Source organism: Limulus polyphemus, unplaced genomic scaffold (genome assembly GCF_000517525.1).
Source record: "Limulus polyphemus unplaced genomic scaffold, Limulus_polyphemus-2.1.2 Scaffold622, whole genome shotgun sequence".
Lineage (NCBI taxonomy): Eukaryota > Metazoa > Arthropoda > Merostomata > Xiphosura > Limulidae > Limulus > Limulus polyphemus.
In genome coordinates this window covers 1-20,527 of record NW_013666232.1, presented here as the reverse complement: position 1 = coordinate 20,527, position 20,527 = coordinate 1, and the positions used below count along the sequence as shown (strand labels likewise).

General features: G+C 33.3%; 1 protein-coding gene across 5 annotated transcripts; it reads left to right on the top strand.

Moving 5' to 3' along the window:
* Nucleotides 1-889: 889 nt before the first annotated feature.
* LOC106459526 lies at nt 890-16,335 on the top strand. 5 transcript variants are annotated; one of them, XM_022386028.1, is made up of 4 exons: nt 1,150-1,227; nt 2,813-2,963; nt 11,757-12,429; nt 15,180-16,335. In XM_022386028.1, exons 1-3 carry the CDS (start codon nt 1,199-1,201, stop codon nt 12,405-12,407), a joined length of 831 nt encoding a protein of 276 aa, XP_022241736.1. In that variant the 5' UTR covers nt 1,150-1,198; the 3' UTR covers nt 12,408-12,429; nt 15,180-16,335. The 5 variants fall into 5 exon arrangements, with proteins under 5 accessions (XP_013774607.1, XP_022241736.1, XP_022241735.1 ...); XM_013919153.2 differs by lacking the exons at nt 1,150-1,227; nt 15,180-16,335 and adding an exon at nt 890-955 and having other exon boundaries at nt 11,757-12,547; XM_022386027.1 differs by lacking the exon at nt 15,180-16,335 and having other exon boundaries at nt 11,757-12,547.
* The last annotated feature ends 4,192 nt before the right edge of the window (nt 16,336-20,527 follow it).

The window sequence follows — 20,527 nt, the reverse complement described above, 5'->3', positions numbered from 1 at the left end:
TATTTCAGATCTATCCCTTATCTCCCATAAGTCACTATCCGATAATTCGAGAACTTTTGCTCAACATCATAACTAATCAAGCAAGAACACTATTTATGTATACAGTATTGTTACGACAGCGGAAGTCACGTGACTCTGGTAACACGTAATGAGTATCAAGAAAGATCGAGGAACCTGTCGAACGGCTTAGCGTTTGCTAGACTCGCACTTTTATAGTATATATATAAGATCGGCGAGAAGTGACGGCATACGTAGATATATGAATAATTGCAGATTAAAGAGATAGAGACGGACAATTGAGTCAAGCGCGGTAGTAAAGAGCGTGAATCGTTCGTTGTGAATTATAGCGCGTGTTTAAGTTAAAGTGACTGTGGAAATTAAGTGTATAGCAAAGCTGAATTGAAAAAGAATAAACTAGTTTTATTTAAGAAAGAACTTATATCGCTGAAGTTCTTCGGGAAGAATTTCTACGGAAAATTAACAAATGAACACAGACGTAACAGTATAAAACTTGAGAAGTTACTAATTACACGTCGAAGGCTGGCGAAGTTTTGTGAACCTGTGTCAGGCCTACCATTTATCATAATAGTTTTTGTTGTTGTTGTCGAACTTGTGCACCGAAAAACGTTAACCTTTTCATTTTTATTATTAAACACAGTAGCAGTATCTATTGGTAATAAATGACTAATTTTAATAAATTACATGTACAGAATTTTGGTATTATTAGAATTCAGATAAAGTTTAAGGTTATTCAGACATATCATATCATCGATAAATTTGCTTTAAAATTAAGACAAATTCACATATCGTTTTATTAAGAATAAAAACATAAAAATTATAATATGTAAACTACACATAATAGTTTTCTTAAAGGACCGTTAGATGCCAGGTGAATCGTAACTATTTGTACAATATAAAATGCTCAGCATCGAGACAAGTTTAACTACGTCAATTTGTAAGTTTGATTTAGAAGTTTCGAGTTGAGAAAGAATTTTCTAAATCGAGATAAAAAATACTATTAGCTTGGAAAGAAGGCCTGAAATAGTATTTAGCACCAGGCACATAAATTAGCAAGATTTGTAGCTGGTCATTCACACACACACAAAGAAAAAACGATTCCGGGTTCCAGGGGTTCTAAATCTAAGTTCTAGTTTGAACTCGGTGATTAAACTGGTCAACTCCAAGAACATCTGTATAAATGTTAATTCCATCTGATCAACTTCAGATGTAATTTTTTTAAACTATTAATGAGAGAGACAATTGCAAGTATGTCTGTAACATTAAATTTAATTGGGAATATCAGGTTTTTATTTTATCACTTTTGGGACCATGCGGAGATGCATGCAAATTTGCGGTTCCACATTTTGTATCTTGCAGTTTTTATTGGTGTTTTTTACAATTACTTATAAGGGAGCAACTTTCATGTCCTAAGAGAAAGATAACCTTTCATTAATAATGCTGTGATTGTGTTATAATTGATAGCAGTTTATAGTATTAATGCTACAATTACTGTATTATACTTATAGGTTGATCAGAATATTAATTTTGTACCAGTATTAGTTATTTACATGAAATGAAAAGTTTTAAGTTATATGAATAGAAAATTGAATATTTATTTAGGGATAATAGGTTTAACTTTGAGTGTCTAGAGCTGTTATAGCAGAGTCGCTCTTAGACAAAACCTATTTTTGATTACACTGTCTACATCAGTTATAAACTTAGTTGATGATGTAGTTAGCTCTGGTAATTTGAATGCTTTAAAAATATTTTGATAAGTATATGTATGAAATGGGTTATGGTATATTTAATTTGAGTCAAAAATATATAATAGAAATTTTTAAAAAGTATATATTTTTTAACTTTTCTTAAAGGTAATTAGATTGATCAAATTTCCTTTTGTCAGCAGAGTCTTAACATCAGTACTCCTGTAATACAGAATTAGTAAATCTTTTTACAAATCTTCATATCTTGGGTGCACAACATTATAATTAGCAACTTTTTTTTAGATTCTGACATAGCAACACAAAATCTGTCAAAATAACTAAAAAACAAGAGAGACATTTTTATTAGTAAATGTCATATTTTTTCATTAGGATAGTATCATTAGTGAGGCCAAGCAAGTTATTAGCACAGATATTATTAAAGATTCCAAAACAGACCTTTGAGGAACACAACAAGTTAGATTTTACTAATTAGATAATTGATCATTGCTTGCTGCTCTGCACCCTAAGTTAATTGTATATTCACTTATTAATATTTTAAGTTCCATAAGCATTCTACTTGCTAATTAATTTCTTGTAAGGCATCTTATCAAATGCTTTCTGAAAGTCAGCATTAATATGGGGATTTTCATCTGGTGAAAAAAAAAAAGGGTTCCTTTCAAATACTTCATCAAGTTCATTAGGCAAAAAAAACTCTCTTCATAAACTATGTTAAAAATACTTACTTAATTGCCAACTTTCGAATTATTTGTCTAAATGACTTCTTTTATCAGACTTCAAAACATGGATAAATTAATTCAAGAAATAGAACTATTTTTGAGTTCCATATTAGATTAGCTTATTTTATTTTTTCAAACCAGAATAAAGGTATGGCATCATGCTCATTTTATACAACAAGAGCAACTCATTAGTTTCATCATATCTTTTAATGGCTGTTCAAAATCTGATATGCAAATGCAAAATTTGTGTTGTGATACATGTTTGTATAGGTAAACTTATGTTCTTAAATTTATTCACTTATTTTAACAGTTCTGAAGTTGTTGGTTCTTGATTATAGTAGCATATCTGGTATGTATTTTATCTTTCTTTAGCAAGCTGAATATACAAAGGATGTTTGGAGTCATTGTGAGTCGTGGATTGTGCTGCAAAATTGAAAAGAGTCTACAAGTTAATATACGTTATTTTAATACAAATTTTGGCAGTCTCTCCCATTTTTGTGTAGCCAGTCAAAAGACTTTATTGGTAAGGGTATTTAATAAACATTTTGTTCTGACATATTAAAATAAATCTGTACTTACCGTCATAGCAAGTATGTAATATTTTATGCACAATGAAATTAGTAATAATGTTGTTTTTCTGAATAGTTGAAAGACTTTGTTGTGGGTGTCAATGTAAGTGACATTAATGCAGGAACATTATTCATCCAGTGGTACTTAAAGCATTAGTTTGTGAATAGTAAACATTATATATCACACCTTTGTACAGCATGTGAAGTGCTCTATTTCAGGTAATAGCAGCATATAGATCGTAAACACAGAAGCAATGACCTTCCTTAAAGTTATTGAAGTTAAAGTTGTTCATAATAGAAATGTCATCATTCTCGATAATATCTAATATATTGAAGTTGATTAATTCACAAGTACAGTGTATTTACCTTGGATTGTAAAGGTAAAATCTTGTAAACTGTTAATTCAATTTTTTATCTATTCAATAAATATTTTTTTATGGGAATTTAAAACTACTAACTTTTTACAGGCTTACAAAAAATTGCTGAAGTTGCTTTGTATGACAACAGTGTATTTCTGTACAACTTAAACAGTTCAGATTATATATATATATTAATTCTTATAAATTTTTTGGCATAATCTTGTAGACCTTGTATAGTAAAAGGACTATAAGGTATTCTAGAAATAGGCTTAATGCAGTTTAAAAACTAACTTGCCAAATCTGAAGTCAAACTTTTATAACATGATGATCCTGTTCATTTTATACATAATGAATGTTGTGTCAAATATACCAAATACCGATTTTTATCAAAAAGAAACTTATTAGAATGTTGACATAAAGTTAAAAAAGGTGAGAAAATGTAGTTTCATCAGTCTTAGATTCTAAAGCTTGTTCTATCACTTGGTTCGAGTTACTCATGAAGTATGCTGATAGAAATTATGCCATTAAAAGAAAAACTACCATGTGTGCAGAAAAACTGTTGCAACATTTACATGACTATATTGAGAATCAAATAATTAAAGAATTATAAATGAATTTGACTTATTTTTATATGAAAAAGTACAGATGTACATTAACCAATTCACTGCCACATTTATAGATAAACATCTTTTCCATTTCCTCTTTTTTGTTGTTTTTTATACATATTTAAATATAAATATTTCATTACTTATCTGAAATTTCAAAGTAGTAAAGTTTGGGAAATTTCAATTGGAAATCACTTTCTTCTTGATGGAAAAAAATCCAAAATCACACTTGTCAAGGCTAAAACAAAGGTTATATAGCATTTCCTTTACATTTCCCATGGCAAAGCTCATCCACCCTGTTTGAGGCTTTATAATAAAACAAAATTAGGCTGTTATGGCAAAAATTAAACTAATATTAGATTTTAGGCAAAAGTAACCCTACATCCCTCTGTCTTGATCGTGCCTGTATACAATTAGTGACAAATATCTTTGACAAAAGTCAAATAAATAATGTCAATTTGCTGTCAGTAACTTGATTCCCACCTTCCATGGTCACGATAGGTAGTTTATATAGTGCCTAGCCAAATCCACATATAACAATATTTTTGAGTTGATACCTCACCTCTTCACACACAGTAGCTATATCCCTCTCACATCTGCCTACAATGATTTCATTCCACTAGCTTTGAGCTAACTTCCACCTACAATTTATGTGTTTAACTTGGACTGTGATGGTGCATGATGACATCATAATGTGAAAAAAGGCCTCCACGAATAGGAGAGCAACACAACCTTCTTGTGCAGTATCTCCTCTTAAGCACTTGCACTCATAATAACTTTATTCTTTTCCTCTGCATTACACTGAACAGACGTGTTAATCTTTATTTGCATTTAGGTTCAATTTACTGAGATTTGTGTTTATCAACAAAACTTGGGTTTTTGTTCTGCCTTTGCTTTGCTTCAAAAGTATTATTTAACATTATGAATTCTGAAATGATGGTGACATGTAATTTGACCTGTGAAAGTACCTGAGTTACAAACACAGAACCTATTTCTACCATGGCTTCTGGAGGTTCATTGACTGTTGAGGATGTTACAGTCATTGTACAGCATGTTGCGAGTTCCTTCATGCATACTGGGTTTTCTTTTCCTGCCCCTTTGGCCAGTGCCTTTTCCCCTTAGTTTGTGAATGACCAGGAGAACAGCAAAGTTAACCAAGTGTTCCCCTCACCAGGATTTGCTTTAAATACCACCTTGCTGGTCAGGGAAAATCCTTAACCTTTAAATATCTTTCTGGATGTGATTTCTCAAGTATGTTTCTTTCATTATCTTTAGCCTGTGCCTTATGATTCTTCCTGTTCTTTACTCCATATAACTAATTTTGTCTTTCTTTCTTCACTTAATATTAGGATTCATGCTGTTTTCTCTCTTGAAGAACTCCACTAGCATATCCACATGCCTTGTCCCACTCACATTTATGATTTTTGTTGTGACTTCCAGCCACTCTTTTCGTTTCTAGATTTCCAATATTTGGAATCTATTTTGTCTGCTTGGGGAACAGACTCCTTGTCTTCTATTTTGCTCTCTAGTTCCCTATTTTCCCTTCTTTGGCTTTTTTTCTCACCATCCTCCTATGTTCCCTCTCCTCCCTCCACATTTGATCTAAGGCACTTCTTCGTGCTGCTGCGGGGTTTTCTGGAAATGTTCATTCCCTTCTGTTTACCATATTTGCCTATACCACTTCTTCTACTCTGTCCCTCCTTTCTTGATTCTTCTGCTGATGGAACTTGTTAGGTTAGGATGTGCTCCTCACTAATGTTCACTTGTTTTCCTTCATCTCTCCATGATCTTAGTCAGGTTCCCTTTCTTTGTCCAGAAGTCTTTGGTGATGTTCATGTTTCATTGGAGACCTGAACTAAAGTGGCTCCACATCAGTCTTTGTTATCTTCTTTGGTTTTTCATCTTTCTCAATCTCACTCTTTGACTTTTGTTTCTTGGCCAGATCAGTCTACAACTACCATTCCAATTCCAGCTTCTAGGCCTTCCTCTTTTTCCCATCCTCCCACTACCAGATGTTAGGTTTGTTGCTCATCTCATCAGTAACTATCCTGTCAGCTCAGTACCTGTAGGTGCCTTTATGTTTCACTTTGCAAGCCTCTGGTCTCAGATGTTTTACTAACAGATGGGCTCCTCATGTTTTTACCCACAATCTCTCTCTCTCTCTCCATTTCTCTTTTCTTCCTCATTTCTCTTCTGTCTGACCCTGTTTATCTTCAGTGTTTCATGGTTTCATTCTAGATTATTTTGGCTAGACACACCATTGAGAGGATATACACCCCTTCCCTGGTTTTTTTTTACTCTCATCTCTTGGTTGTCTGCAAGTAGACCTGGGCCTGGCATCTGGTTCTCAACCTCACATCCTCCACTGGTCTTTTTCACTCAGTCTGTGAGTGACTAGGTTTTCACCTGCCAGCTATGGAATGTTTGTCTCCATGGTTTGCACTTCTCATTTAATACTATGGGTGATGTTCTTTCACTTTTGGGGTCTCTGGCTACCCAGGAACTGCTCATTCCTTTGGGGCATGCACACATATACATCCTCCAGTGAACTTGATGAGACCATTGGAATCTTTCTTGGGTTCTATTGTTCTTGAGTATGAACCTCCCTTCTTCTCTTCTTGAGGACTTGTCTTGATGGCTAGACTTTGCCACTAGAGTTCTATCTCTTCACACTTGCTTTCCTTTCAGGTTGGAGCACATATCTGAACAACACCATGTCGTCTGGTGTTTGAGTAAGGGAAAATTGTTTACTTCACATCATTGTACTCAGAGTTCTTGCTTTTCATCAAACATGCTCCCATTTCCTTCCTCTTCTAGTGGATCAGTTGGTCATGATCCACTTGACTGTTCAATGGTAGTTTTTTATATCACCTGTTGAGGGGGCACCCACTCCAGGACTCTTTCCCATCAAGTTTGTCTTGTCATGTACTGGCAGCTGTTACGTATTACAATGTCAAATAGCCTAAAACTGATTTAAGTTGTAATTTAGACTTAGTAGTTAAATAAATGCTGATACGTATCCAATTTATGATATTTGCCAACAAGATTGATACACACAATTTTCTTTTTTAATACAAATATATTTTAATATACAAACAGTAATACAATTTATAATAACGGTTATTACAAATAGTTATTACACAGAATGATTTATATACAAAAATTTTACAAACTTACGAGCGATATAGTCTTCTTTCTTGTCTGGAACTTCTTTGATATCTTATCGAGGGTTCAAGATGAGCAAGTTTATTTCGAGTTGACATAGGTACAATTCACTTAATAGGGAGCTAGCTAGCTTGGTGGTCTCCCCTGATCACATGGCAATTTTTTCCACCAATGAAGTTAGGTAATGTTTTTGTAAAAGTACTAATGTCTGATGTGAATCCACTGAAGTTAAATGGTTTGTAATGTTCAAAATTTATAAATGTTCGTGGTCAATTATCTGAAGTGTCCCGATTAATAAGCATTATAACTATCACAGTTATAGCTTCCGAAGTTTATAGTATACCAACTATAGCAAATCAGTAATAGATACTATTTTTAGGTTATATTTATAGTTGTGTGGAGAATTTCTCAAAACTTAAGGTTACGCAACAATACAAATGCTACACTAGCATTTACATACACATGTATATTGTTCATTTTTACACTCGAGAATCTTCTAAAAGTTTAGAGAATAGGTTGGAATTTCGCAATACAGATTTAACAGTATAAGTTATCTACATTTCAAAATATAAGTTTAATTTAAACAAACATCAATATGAAAATAAACACATAATTGCAAATCTGTCACACAGTTTTATTTCTGGTGTTGGATTGGCTAACTCTGCTGGACCACATTCTGCCTGTGGTTTAGTCCCTCCAACCCTGGATTTTTCATTGGCTTTGCCTCTCCTCTTAACTCCAGGTTCCTAATCCTTTGGCTCCAACTGTCAATGCTCTCACCCTTTGCTGTATGATTATCCTCCTCTTTGCCTCCTCACCCTGATACACAACACTCCTTGTTGGATCATATTGGTGACACCTTTTTGGCCAGCTCAGCCCTGGTTTTCTCAACTTCTATGATTGAAATCTAACTCTCCCTTCTTTACCCATTGTCCCCTCTCTATTGCTTCCACCTCACATTCCTTTTTCATCCAAGGGTACCAGCCCTTACTCTCAACTTGTGGGGTTTGTCTGGTTCATTACCCTTAGGGCTGTACTCTTAGTTTGTGTAGCTTTCTTATCTCATTCCTGTTGTTCTTCCACTTTGGCTATCAACAGAATTGGCAGGTTTTTCATCATTGGTCCATCAATTCTACTGTGACACACCTTTCTGCCATTTTCACTTGGTTGTTTGACCATGGTTTGTCAGCCTCCAGCTTTGCTGGGTTTCAGAAAGTCTTCCACTATGTTTTGCATTACCATATGGTTTTCTTTCCTTGTCTTCTCCACTCTGTTCTTTCCCAACTCCGGTACCTCAATGACACTTTAATGAGGTGTTGTATGCTCTCATATATGCCCTGTTTGAGCTGTTGGCTTCTTACTCTTTATACCACTTTTCTCTTATTGCTTAACTCCTCCTCCTTTGTGCATGAAAGTGCCATCATTCAGTTATCTATGCTCTTTATGCTTCTTGCATTCTATTCCATTGCACTTACTTACTTCTATCCATATCATTTCTTACTTTCAATGACTTTGGCTGCTCAGAAGGGGGACCATTCCATTCCTTCTATCTTCCTTCCTTCTGTCTCTCACTTTTTTGCTTGTTCAGACTACAATTGGCTCCTATGTCATGTTTGGGCTGTTCAGAGTTACTTGTCACAAACTTCTCCCTTTTGGGGTTCTAACCACCATCTGTTTCTATCCTGGAGCCCCCTCCTCATCCATGGACCTCTCACCTTCACCCTTAACAGAAGGGTCCATCAACTCCTCTAGATGGTGTATTCTTCCCTGTATGTTGATGCTCACAGTCTCCTTCATATTTTTTAGCATTAGATTTGTCACCTGTCTCATTCTCTTGCTTCTCATTTTCACCAGCCCTTGAACAAGATCTTCCAGGCAGGCATGTAGACAACTCCCCACACATTTTTTGCTCATTATATTCATCATCTGGCAGTTTTGTATCCCTTCAATTGATTCACCATCTTTAAGATGTGTGCATTTTCTTTTTCTGCCTCTTTCCATCTACCAGGATCCCACCAGGTGGCTGTTGTTACCTCCCAGGTTATGTGTATTTCCCAAAATCTGCATCTGGCCAGAGGTAACAGAAATCACTTAAACCATCTGCCCTGGCTCTAACAGTACCTACTGTTAAGATAAGACCATAAGACCACTAGAGATATCCTCGTAGAATGCACAATTACTCAGTTGCCAAATCTAGACTGTATCATTCCATGGGCTATCATGACAAAGCCAGCACCAGGAAAGTGACTGCCTACTTCTTTCACTCATGCTTGCCAGCTTTTAAAAGTAAAGATTTGTAGCACCCATTGCACTGTCTCCAGTAAAAGACATGAATTCTCCCACCCCCCTCTCTTTAGGTGGAGTACAGGAGACCTTGCCACTAGTAGTGGTGGACCTTGATGAGTTCAAACAGCTAGTCTGCCCTCCTGCAGCCTGAGTCTTTTCAGTTGAGTTAATGTGAGCACACCCTTTTGGTCTGATTGCACCTTAACCACACTACACACACGTATTGGCTCACTGACTGCTTGTGTGCAAGTCTTGGATGGTCATATTCTCATTCCACCATCCCTGTGACACTTGGGGCTCAGTTGCCTCTCCCCCTTTATGTTCTGAGCAAAGAGTATACCCTGGTTGAGACAAGATGTAGTCTCCCACGGATGTGCTTCTGTGGAGCCCTTACAACTGGATGTCACTCCAGGTGTTTTTGGAATTTGTTTTGAATATGTATGCTTAAAGAATGTTTCTGCACACATGTTGCCCTCTTATTGTTGGAGGGTATTTGTCACATGATGATGTCATCAGGCACCAAAGCAGTTCACATTAAACATGCAAATTTTAGGTGGGAGTTAGCTCAAGGCTAATGACATGCAAATCTAATAGGTAGATGCACGAGGGATATAATTATTCTGTGTGAAGAAGTGAGGATCTATTATAAATACATTTTCAGATTAGGAAAATGTAAACCTTCAAATCCTAATGCTTGGTGTGCTTTACATTATGATGTCTCCTGTCATTATTGATGGTCTTCTGATCTTCTTCCCCTTCAACAAATTTATGATTTCAGGAAAATCCATAAATTCACCACCAAATTACAAGTACAAAAAGAAAATAGTCAAATGTGGAGGTATTTTTGTTCATCCACTAAACATGAAGATTTCATTTATCTGTGCTTCCATGGAACTTACGAACGCAAGTAAACTTTTCATCCCCCCCCCCCTGTATGCCGCAACAGCCTGTACAGTATCTTCCTACAAAATGTCAATCTTTTTATCACAACTTTGGAAATTAAAGAAGCCCTAGAAGATGATCTATCTACTCACATCCATAGTGCATACAGGTTTATGTCCAGTAAAATTGGAAGGCTTACCTTTTATCAAAGTAGTGGTAAACTCTCATGAACTAGCATATTGAATACTCCAGTGTGGCTGTTTCTTCAAATACTTCCACTTCAAGGCCAAGATACCATATGCAAAAAACAACATCAAACCTCCAAAAACTGTACCTTTCATTACAGTTCAGATCGTCGTTCCTTCACCAAGACTGTACCCTAAACCCAGTATCCAGATCAACTAAACCAGATTCTCACTGCAGACTAACAAACTCAAATTCCATCTAAAATATGTAACATAAAATCACAAGACAAGCCTCTATATCTGACCATCAGGTCCAGACAACCACTGAAACTCCATCCAACTTAGCCAGAGAGTACAATAATGAACACCATAGACTGTCTGTAACTGGCTAGAAATGCCATCCAAATAATTGGCAAAATTCCCAATAACTACACTTCCAGTAAAAGAGTTTGAAGACATTCTCCAGTCTTCCAAACACTAAAGAATTTCCTGACAAACTACCTTGGACATCGCTCCCTCAGCTTTCTCCAGCTCTAGTTCACCATTGGGACAGGATCAACATCTCTGGGTGTAAAATCTAACTCAAAATAATCTACTTTCAATATTAGTTCGTTTCATTTCTAGCATGTGAGAATGAGTGAAGACAGATTCTCTAGTCTCTGACCATCTGTTGGTCCTTCTATACTGTCTTTATTTCATATTTCTTTTTATGTAAACTGTTTTAGAAACAAATTGACCATGAAGCATGAAGTCTGTTGTAATTTAATGTGCAAGTACATAAGTGTGTGTGTATGTATTTTGGTCTTCCTCTTGTAATGAAATGCTTTAATGTTTGTAAAAAACATATGCTACTTTTTTCCTTTCTTAAGAAACATGTTCCATGAATATATGTAAATAGTGGTATTAGTGTTATGTTTGCTAAATAGAATCTCTGTAGAGATTTTTAAGTCAAATTGTAGGTAAAACGTAAAATATAAAATCATTACTGGGGTTTGTGCATGATCTTTATTTGATCTAATCTTTGAAAAGTTAAATCTTATTACCTGTTTGTATAAAGCCAGAAATGTTTATTATTGGTATTATATCGAAAAACATTTGAAATTGTCAGAATTATAAACCACTGATATAAATATTGTTTAGACACCTCTATTAAATGAGTACTCAACAAGATGCTAGAATGTTTTATACAAAAACATTTACTATATAAGGTATTTGATTATATTAAACATTCGTTTTTTCTCTCTCTCTTTCTTTTTTTTTTGTAGGTCCAGTTCAGAAACCAATGGCCAAACCCTTCTTGTTTAATCAACTGGCCTAAGCCACAATCCTCAATCAAACAGTGTTCAATAATATGCAACATTCGTCGTTCATTCTTCACAAAAATGTTTCATAAAGATCCTTTTTATACTGACAAAGTAGACAAATCTCAGTATGATCTTGTGTATATTTCTCCGGCAACTTCCTACATTTTCATGGGTCAGCTTGTGGCCAGCGGTTTAACTACTTTTTTTCTGCTTATTAAAGGATTTGAAATAACAAATTTTGAAACAGCTTTTCTCTTCACCGATTACCTAGAAAATACTACAGAACTGACTATTGCTTGTACTGCATTTGTTCTCTTGAATCTTTCGGTGTTTGCCATCATTCAGAAATACCCAATTAGAATATACTTTAATGAAGAAAAGGAAGAGTTTATAATAATATTGTTTAAAATTCTTCCATTTTTAACCCACAAGATAAAGTGTCAGTCAGGTGATATGGAACATATAAATAGTTCAAGCCACACTCAGTTTACAGGTGGTTATAAATTAGGAAAAAGGAAATTAATAATTACACCTGAATATTTCAAGTATCCTATTTATTACAACATTCTCTTAGGTTATGTTCAAAAGGAAGGTCACAAAGATGATACTTAGACTGTTTCCCTTATGCTGAGAGGTAATTAGATAGTGATACTAATTATTAAATAATGGTTTTTGTCTTTGAGATATTTCAGGAAACTATCGTGTAGTCTTTGAAAAGTAGATTAAATTTAATAAAAGTTTGTTTTCTTTTATTCTGTATGTTGTATATCTGAAATCTAGTTTCAGTATCTAAATGTTAATAGTTTCAGAAGAAATTGTATTGTACCATAGGGGTGTAATTTCTTATAAACTACTGAACTGGCAAAATACATATATGATCTACCTATTTCTCTCAAAAAAATCAATGAAGCTTGAGTAAATTGTATTTGTACAAGATAAATAAGAAAATTGAGAATTTAAAAACCTGCTAATAGGGATCATAAAAAAGTAAGGAAACCTGGCTGAAGATATTGTAGACATGATTTACTTAAAACTACAAACCCCTTATTTTGGGCCCATGCTGTTACCTAGAATTACATTTGGTGGAGTCAAAATAGGGATTTGTAGTTTGAGTACATAATGTCTACAGTATCTCTAGCCGAGTTTTTTACAATCCTTATTTGCAGGTTTTTAAACTTCTAATTTTGTTTGTTTGTTTGTTGACTTTTTTATGCTCAACTATTGGCAAAGGATTAATTGATATGGTAGCTAACTTTATACATTGTTATGATAATAAACATGGCTAGTAACTAGCTGATATGGTTCATGATGATTTACTATATGATCGCATTAGTTCAAGGTGTAAAATGTTAAGCTGCAGCTGGAGATTTTCATGGAGATTTCTTTGAGAATATAATGATCATTTATAGTTTCTGTGTAACTAAATTCTCTGTATATAATGCACAGCAATGGGCAAATAGACTAAGACACACAACCCCCAAAAAAGTTTATATAAAATTTTACCAGTAGAAAAGCAGCATTTTCAAATAGAACATATACATCTAAAACATTGCTCTAAATAAACCTTCATGTATTTTAAAGTAATTATCCTACAAATGTGTATTATAAAATTTAATATTTTGTGTATTTATTTATTTTATTTTTTTACTTCTACACTTCATACATAATATGGGGTTGGCTCCCTAAAGACACTAATTGTATAGTGTACAAAGTTGAGTATGTACATGTTAAAGTCATCAAATATTAATCCATTATTGGCTGGTAATTCCTGTTTCACCCTATACTTAAGCTATTTAAAGGAACATGAGATATTTGTAAGAAAGCTCACTTCAAGGGTTAGTGATAACACCGTTTACACTAGAATTATGATGTTTTTTATCTTATGTAAGATATAGAAGAAACAAATCGAATTTTGAATACCCCAACGACCTTCGCAATACCTTGTTTAGTATTCTACAAAGGGTTTGGGTGCAATATACCAAGCTGTTTTTGTTGTAGGCTGGCAAGAGAATAATAATAATAATTACAAATGGGCCATTTGAGTGGATTTTCTTTACCTTTAAAGTCTAACATGCATACTTTTTTTGTGCATTTTTATATATGTACAGCCTTAGAAGTCTATAGTAAAGGTTTTAAAGTGTTGTTTGACCTGAATCTCTACTGTTTAAGGTGCTTTTTTGCCCAAATGTTCTATTAGGGTTTTATGAAATTTCTTGTGATCCCTATTATGAACCACTGGCGTGATTCATGATATTCTTAACCTCAAAATATTTTTCATGTAATTTTTTTTCCATATTTAGATATTAACCATACTTTAACAACCAAGTTAATTTTAAAGGTCTTTACTTTCAAATATTGATCATTATTCAAAGACTTACTTCTTTTGAAGAATAGTGGAGTGAAGTCAGCAAGTAAATACAGAATGCCATTCCACTAACAAATTATGAACACGTAAAATACTGAGTCTGACATGAATGATTTTATTATTTTCTATTTAAAACTCTACCTGATGTGTTATCCAAAAAGATAAATTCCTTTGTTAGGTCAACTTCAGGTACAATAATGTTCATTATGTATTCAGTGAGATAGTTTTTACCAATTCTCATAAAAATAAGACAACACATTGGGATTTCATATCAAATTATTCAGATACCAATTCATATTCCATACTAGTTTTCAATCAATCAGATTTTCAGTTTTTTTGTTAGAGGGCTTTTTCACTACTGATAATTAATCAGCAGATAGTGCTTGTATGTTCCATAAATGAGTTATACTCTTATTATTTCTTTAATGTTACTTTTGCAGTATATTCAGCTCAAACTGATTTTCCTTAGTGTAATGGAATAGATCCACAGAATAACAGGAGATTCAACAAGATATCTGTTACAGTTGTTGTTTAAGACTCACGATGTAAGTAAATTAATATGTAGAATTATACATGGACTTTTTTTTTTCTACGTTATATAATTTTATTTGCAAGCTTTCAGCCATCTTATTGGAACCTTCATCAGGCAATTGTTGCCCAATGATGGCTCCAGTAATAGGGCCGAAAGCTCACAAATAAAAGTGTTTTTATGTAGAGAAAATGTCCATGTATAATTCTACATATCTATTACAAGGTAATACTGTGTTTCTTTGAATACCAGAGTTCATGGAAATAAAGAGACTGGACACAGTTTAAAATACAAACACACAATCTTAATTATAAAGTAACACAATGTATGTACTTCTTTTGGATGGACTGTCATGTGTATTGGATGGAAACTATTTCTCTCAAAGTGATGAAGCTGAGATCATCAACCAGATTGTTTTAACTCCACTGTTTCTTACATCATAGGTAAAATTGAATTCATCCAGATTAACTAGTGTTAATTCTCATTCAAGCTTAGGGAAGGCCATAACCTTGAGATAAACCATCTGATGTACCATTAAAGGAAACTGTTGTCGATATTATTGAACAACGTGCAGTATGCCACCCGTGGGAAGAACAGGTGTGACCTCAATAAAATAAAGAACAAGAGCAGCTAGAACAGCACCGACTTAGTGACTTTTTTGCCAACATTTTTATGTGAAAACTGCACATACTCAGCAGTAATTGATAAATGTAGAACAATACTATATTAATATACAAAGGTAGAAAATGCTTGTATTGTTTATGTACTACACTTTTATTAATAGTATTGGTTAGAATATTTAATATATCTAGTTTCAAGGGTTTTTTATTGTACAGATTTATTTTGCATTGTTAGCTTATTACATGCATTTAGGACTAACCTAAATCTCCTAAGATGGCCTACATATTGTTAACAGCAAAGGTACCCAGCTGACATAACAATGCATTCTAATCTTTATAAGTAAGAACAGCATATTTAATTAACTATACTCATTACCAGGTTTATTTTTAATTTTGCTGTAAGGTCTGATGGGAAGTTAACATTGTTTAATGTTTTTTCTTGTTGGGCAGGTCCCTATGGATTATTTGGTAAAAATAATTCCAAGTCCAGTTCATGTACAGATTTAAAAAATTAATTTTTAAAGTGATATTTGCTACAGCTACGTTTACGTGTAGGCCTAATTTCGTAAACATACTTTTGGACAAAAAATCCAAAACTAATATAGGCCTAATTTCAAGTACACTGCTTCAACAGAAATTTCAAGATTAGTGGTACTTATACCTAACTTACTGAGTTTAGATCGTTAAAAAACATGATAACTCAGTAGCAGGATAGACACAAAAAATCTCAGTTTCAACAGCAAATAACTTCTGACACTAAACTGACTCAATAATAAATAGTTACTCATATTTATAACATACCCATGTTTCTACATATTATGCAAAACTTCTGGATTCTTAATATTTGTGAACTTTCTAGATCTTAATGTCATATGCTTTCTAGTAAATATCTACATTAAAACATTCAAAATATGGCTTAAGAAATATCAATATATAAGGTATTTAAACTTGTCCATGTTAACTATTTAATGTCATCACATAAAGTTAGAGATATCTGTTATTCAGTTTATTGTATATTTTGTTGAATAAAATATCAGTTATATGACAAAATTTGAAAAAATTTTAAAATTGTTTGGCTTTATTAATTTTTTCCATATGTAATAAATTTTGGTGAAGTTTTGTTTTCTGATTAAGTAGAATTTTTCTGTTATCTTTTTATTATTTTAATTAGCTGTTTGATTTTAAATTATGTGGTTACCACTTCTTTTTTTCTGCTTTATTTGGCAAATAACTAAGGGGTACTCACATTATTTTAGAAATGTTCATTTATATACATGTCTTAAATAACAATGGACGGTTGGATTAAGTGAATGCTAAACTTTCTTCCATTGAAACTATTTTTGAAATAGTGATGAAATTTAATTCAAATGGAAAATGATTTTTTTTTTAAAGCTGCAACTGACATATAAGATAATCTAACTAGCTCAGAGCTACCTCAACATGTTTACTAATTTAGGATAATGTGGTAACAAAGGTGTAATATGACTTATGAAAAAAATTAATATCTTGCTTCAAAATGGTTTTTAGAAAATTTTTATATGAACGTGTTATTTAATCATTTTCTTAAAACTTATTAACAATTTATTTTCCAGAGCTAAGACTTTTCCATATGTCATAATTTTTTAGCACTTATTTATTATTGCACAAGAAAAAAGCTTGGCCTTTTTTCTGTCAAATTACCTGTTGTTATTGAGTTATCATCATAAATGAATGATAAAAATAAAACATATCCTGAGCACCTACCAGTGGCTCAGCGGGGGGAGTCTGGGAGCTTATAATGTCAAAATTGGGTTTTGGTACTTGTGGTGGGTTCAGCACAGATAGCCCATTGCATAGCTTTGTACTTAACAAAAAACAAGCATACCATAACCCAGGCATTTTAGAAAGGTAGATTTTTATTCATCAAGGGAACCTACTTATTTTTCCTGATATTATTCATAAATGAATGATTTTTTCTCACAAAAAATATTTTAAGCATACCTTGGGCAGGTGTATATGCTACCTTTTTTTTTACCATTTAAGAATAGAGATCTTAAACAGAACATTTGTTTTTAATTTTGTGGGACATAATAATGCAAAAATTATGTTTTTGTTCAAAATTTGTTATTTATATTACATGTTAATTATGTAACTATTATTTTTATCAAAGTATCCTAATTTAGGTAATGTTAATAATAATCTTCATATTAAGTTTGGTGGCCTTAATTCATATTATGATTGTTGCTCAAACAAATATGATCAGTGCTATACATTTCAATGTATTGAATTCACTAATGTGTTTATATAAAATCAAAATTCAAATTGATTTCAGGTAATTAGCATGATAACATGACCCTTTTAAACATATGTTAACTATTTCTTTCAGACATTAATAAATAGTGTAAAATCCTTATTTATGAAAAACAAATTTGTATTTTGTTGACAGTTGGCAAGAATATATCTTCACATAAATGAGAGAATGACAGGTAATTGTTTTAATAATGAAATTTTTTGTGTAAGCCAATGAACATATACTTTAAAACAACTGACATCTGCAGAGAAAAGTTATAAATTAAAACCTTGTGTACACTAAGAAATATTTGTGTACGTACTATTATTCAATGTGGCCATAAATGATCAAACATAGACATGAATTACAAGAAGGACACCCATCACCATTCTCTTCCATTTTGAAATCAAATCCACGTCCCTGTAATCACAGCTGATGGCTCAAAATCCTCATGTTCCTTTATTATTTTACACTGGTGAAACTTAATTCAGAACTGTGTTTGTGTGTGTAAAATGTTTATATAAAAAGAGTATGTTTGCTGGACTTCCCATCAGAAGGCTTAACTAAGATTCAAATTGCAATGCTGCTGAACACTGTTTGCACTTTTAGCTGTTGGTGCTTTTTACACATGACTGTTAATTCTGTTATTCTATTCAGAAGTAAGATTAATTAGCCTATAATTACTTGGACACTGCTTGTCACCTCCCTTAAAAATAGGGGTAACATTATCCAGCATCCAGTCTTCTGGGATCTGCTCACTCACTACCCAAGTACTCACAAGAAATTTTAGTAAGTGGTTTACTTATGCAATCCTTAACCTATTTTAATATCCGTGGAAAAATATTATCTGTCCCTGGAGCCTTTCCATGTTTTCAGTTTCATAATTAAGATTAAGTTTTGGCACAACTGTTATATTTGCCACAATCAACTTCTTATGATCTAGAATACTGCTTACATCTTCTCTTGTGAAAACTGAAGCATATGAAAACTCTAGCAACTCAACCACCCCACAGTCTTCCATATTAGTTTTAACATTTTCAGCTAACCTTTTTCCATTTTTCGTTTTCTAATATCTGTTTTAACCAAGTCATGATTTTTATAATTTTCCAAGTCTTTGTAGTTAACTTAAACATTTTTAATGTTTATCATTATTTTTTTTTTCTAATGCTTTTAGATAAACCACCCTGTCTGCTACTTGTAGCCACTGTTTTTTGTTGTTTTTTTCTTCTTTGGAACATACTTATCTTGAATATTTGACTTATTTTTAAAAACCTCCCACATCAGTCAAGCATCTCAATTTTATGCATTATCCCACTCTATCAGTATCATTTCCTGTGTCATATCCTCAAAATTGGCATTCCCCATGTGTACCTAGATGCTCCCCCGATCCCAAGATCTCAACCTTATTCACATTGGAGGGTACTAATAGTTTAGAATTGCCCTTAGAGATGAGGTGATACCTCTTGCAAATGTGTCTGTCCCTACCATATTTAAGTGTAACTCATCCAAGCAAAAAGTCTTCTTATTTCCAGAAAACTCATCCCAGAAATCCATCCAACTTATCTGCTCATTTATACACAATGACTTAAACCTACTGTTCAACCCCAGAGACCTACGTAGAATCTTGCTGCCACAGTTAATGCATGATAATACTCTTTACAAAATCAGTTTGTCCCCTGGTGAGTAAACAGTAAGTTTCCAGATTACAATGCTAAAATCTAGGGTTTGATTCCCTGCAGTAGATAGCCCAATGAGGCTTTGCTCTTAAAAAAATAAATCAGTTTGTACCCTTTATTTTTAAATGCCTTTATCAGGCTTCTGTACTTCTCAATTAAATCTTCCAACTTGCCCTTCCCTAAAACTTAACTCCTACGTGCTCTACCAACTTCATAACCTCGCTAATGCCCTTAGTTATCTCACTCTCTGTGAGTTATGTCCCCTGCCCCTGATAACATTACTTTCTTCCCGTTCACCTCACAGACTACCCTATCCAGAAGCTGTATCAAAGAATAATTTATAACCTAACCTTAACTTTTGCATTACTATATCTATATGTCCCTTTTGTTTTACTGGTTTTCCTAGTTCCTCATCTGCACAAGATAGAGGCTGAAATTAGCAACTTAAATTAACCTCCTCTTCCCAATTACTTTCACATCTTTTAGCCATGTTACTGTTTTTAATGCCCCCAATGACTCAGTGGCAAGTCTGAAGGCCTATAACACTAAAAACCAGGTTTCAATACCTATGATGGGAACAACACAGTAGCCCATTGTGTAGCTTTGCACTTAACAACGCAAAGAATACTATATTAATTTCTTGAAAGTAATCTAAAGGTACAGTATTCTTTGCATGTAAAAGCTTGAGTTCCTCTTTAATTCGTGCTGCCATTTTCCACAATTTACAATTCTCTTTCTTTATCTCCTCTATTCTATTTAAGAGAGCCTCTGTTTTCTCCTCCTACCAGGAAACTACAAACAAATTGCACATATTCACTACTATCTTCCAAAAAAGTACATGCCAATCCTGAGTTTTCAAATAAAATTAACATTAAAAATTGTTTGTACCACTTTTTATCCTCTAATAATTTAGTGTGTTTTATTGTTTTTTTAAGTGACTAGCATTAGTTTGAAAATACTAATAATGTATGTTTTAATGTGTCAAATCTGTCTGCAAGTTTTGGAAATGTTTCAAGAGAAAAGTTCCAGATTGTAGAATTTTCATATTGTTACGTCTCTGGTCGTTAATTAATTTTCCGTAAATTCGTTCCGACAAAACTTTAGCGACACAAGTCCTTTCTTAAATAAAACTGGTTTATTCTTTCTGAATATAACTTCGCGATACACTTAATTTCAACAGTCGCGCTATAACAAATTCTCAACGAACGTCTCACGTGCTTAACAATGTTCTCTCTCCGCAGTTCAATTACACGTTGTGACCGTCTTATATATT

Coding starts and splice junctions, on each gene's coding strand:
- LOC106459526 (XM_022386028.1), top strand. CDS start 1,199: ATGTTAATTCCATCTGATCAACTTCAGAT. Junction 1,228..2,812: donor CCATCTGATCAACTTCAGAT/GTAATTTTTTTA, acceptor ATCTTTCTTTAG/CAAGCTGAATATACAAAGGA. Junction 2,964..11,756: donor CCAGTCAAAAGACTTTATTG/GTAAGGGTATTT, acceptor TTTTTTTTGTAG/GTCCAGTTCAGAAACCAATG.